At 42.6% G+C, this 664-nt stretch overlaps 1 protein-coding gene across 2 annotated transcripts in view; it reads left to right on the forward strand.

Moving 5' to 3' along the window:
- Positions 1-664, forward strand: part of LOC119586830 — a gene marked incomplete in the record, with an annotated part of 64,172 nt that overhangs the window by 56,366 nt on the left and 7,142 nt on the right. For both annotated transcript variants that reach the window (XM_037935554.1, XM_037935555.1), the window contains 1 exon segment: positions 494-664. In XM_037935554.1, coding sequence (XP_037791482.1) covers positions 494-664 — 171 coding nt within the window.

Here is a 664-nt window from a genome sequence, read left to right on the forward strand (position 1 = left end):
GCACGATAAATTAAAGTAGGTAGATTTGCTCTCTTCTAGTAAATAATTACTCAGTAGTTATTTCAGCAGCGATTTACTTAAACTAAAGTTTAAAGAACACCAAAATACAGACATAACCTTGAGTGAATAACACACTTCCTCCTGAGTTTACAACTCGCTTTATACCTTGCTGTCAGATTTTTTCCTCGTAATTTTTTTTTTTTTCGTGTTTTTTCTGAATTTAAGCTGTTGCTATCACCTTTTTCTCTATTTTTCTCCTATTTTTTCTTCTTTTTTCTTTTTTCTTCTTCTTCTTTTCTTTTTCTTTTTTGGGTATCTTTTTTCTTTCTTTCCATTTTTTTCTTCCTCTTTCGTAATCATATTCGCGAATCCCGACCTTACTCCCCCTTGCCCGGGGTACGAGACACACCTACAGCCACGGATGAGTAACAGAGCTTGATTATTACCACGCCGTCTGTTTAACGTATTGACTCGTCTTGACCTTGATTCCCAGGGATGAGTCAGATGCCGCCGTGCCCTCCCCGCACCTTCGGGAACTGTCCCTGTTCTACTGCCGGATCCCCAAGCTGACGCAGCAAGCCCTAGGACCTCCTGACGGCGGTTCGCTGGAGATCATCAGCATCGTCAGCTCAGGCGTGGAAGAGATCCTACCCGATGCCCTGGC

Source organism: Penaeus monodon, chromosome 22, assembly GCF_015228065.2.
Source record: "Penaeus monodon isolate SGIC_2016 chromosome 22, NSTDA_Pmon_1, whole genome shotgun sequence".
NCBI classification, from domain to species: Eukaryota; Metazoa; Arthropoda; class Malacostraca; order Decapoda; family Penaeidae; genus Penaeus; species Penaeus monodon.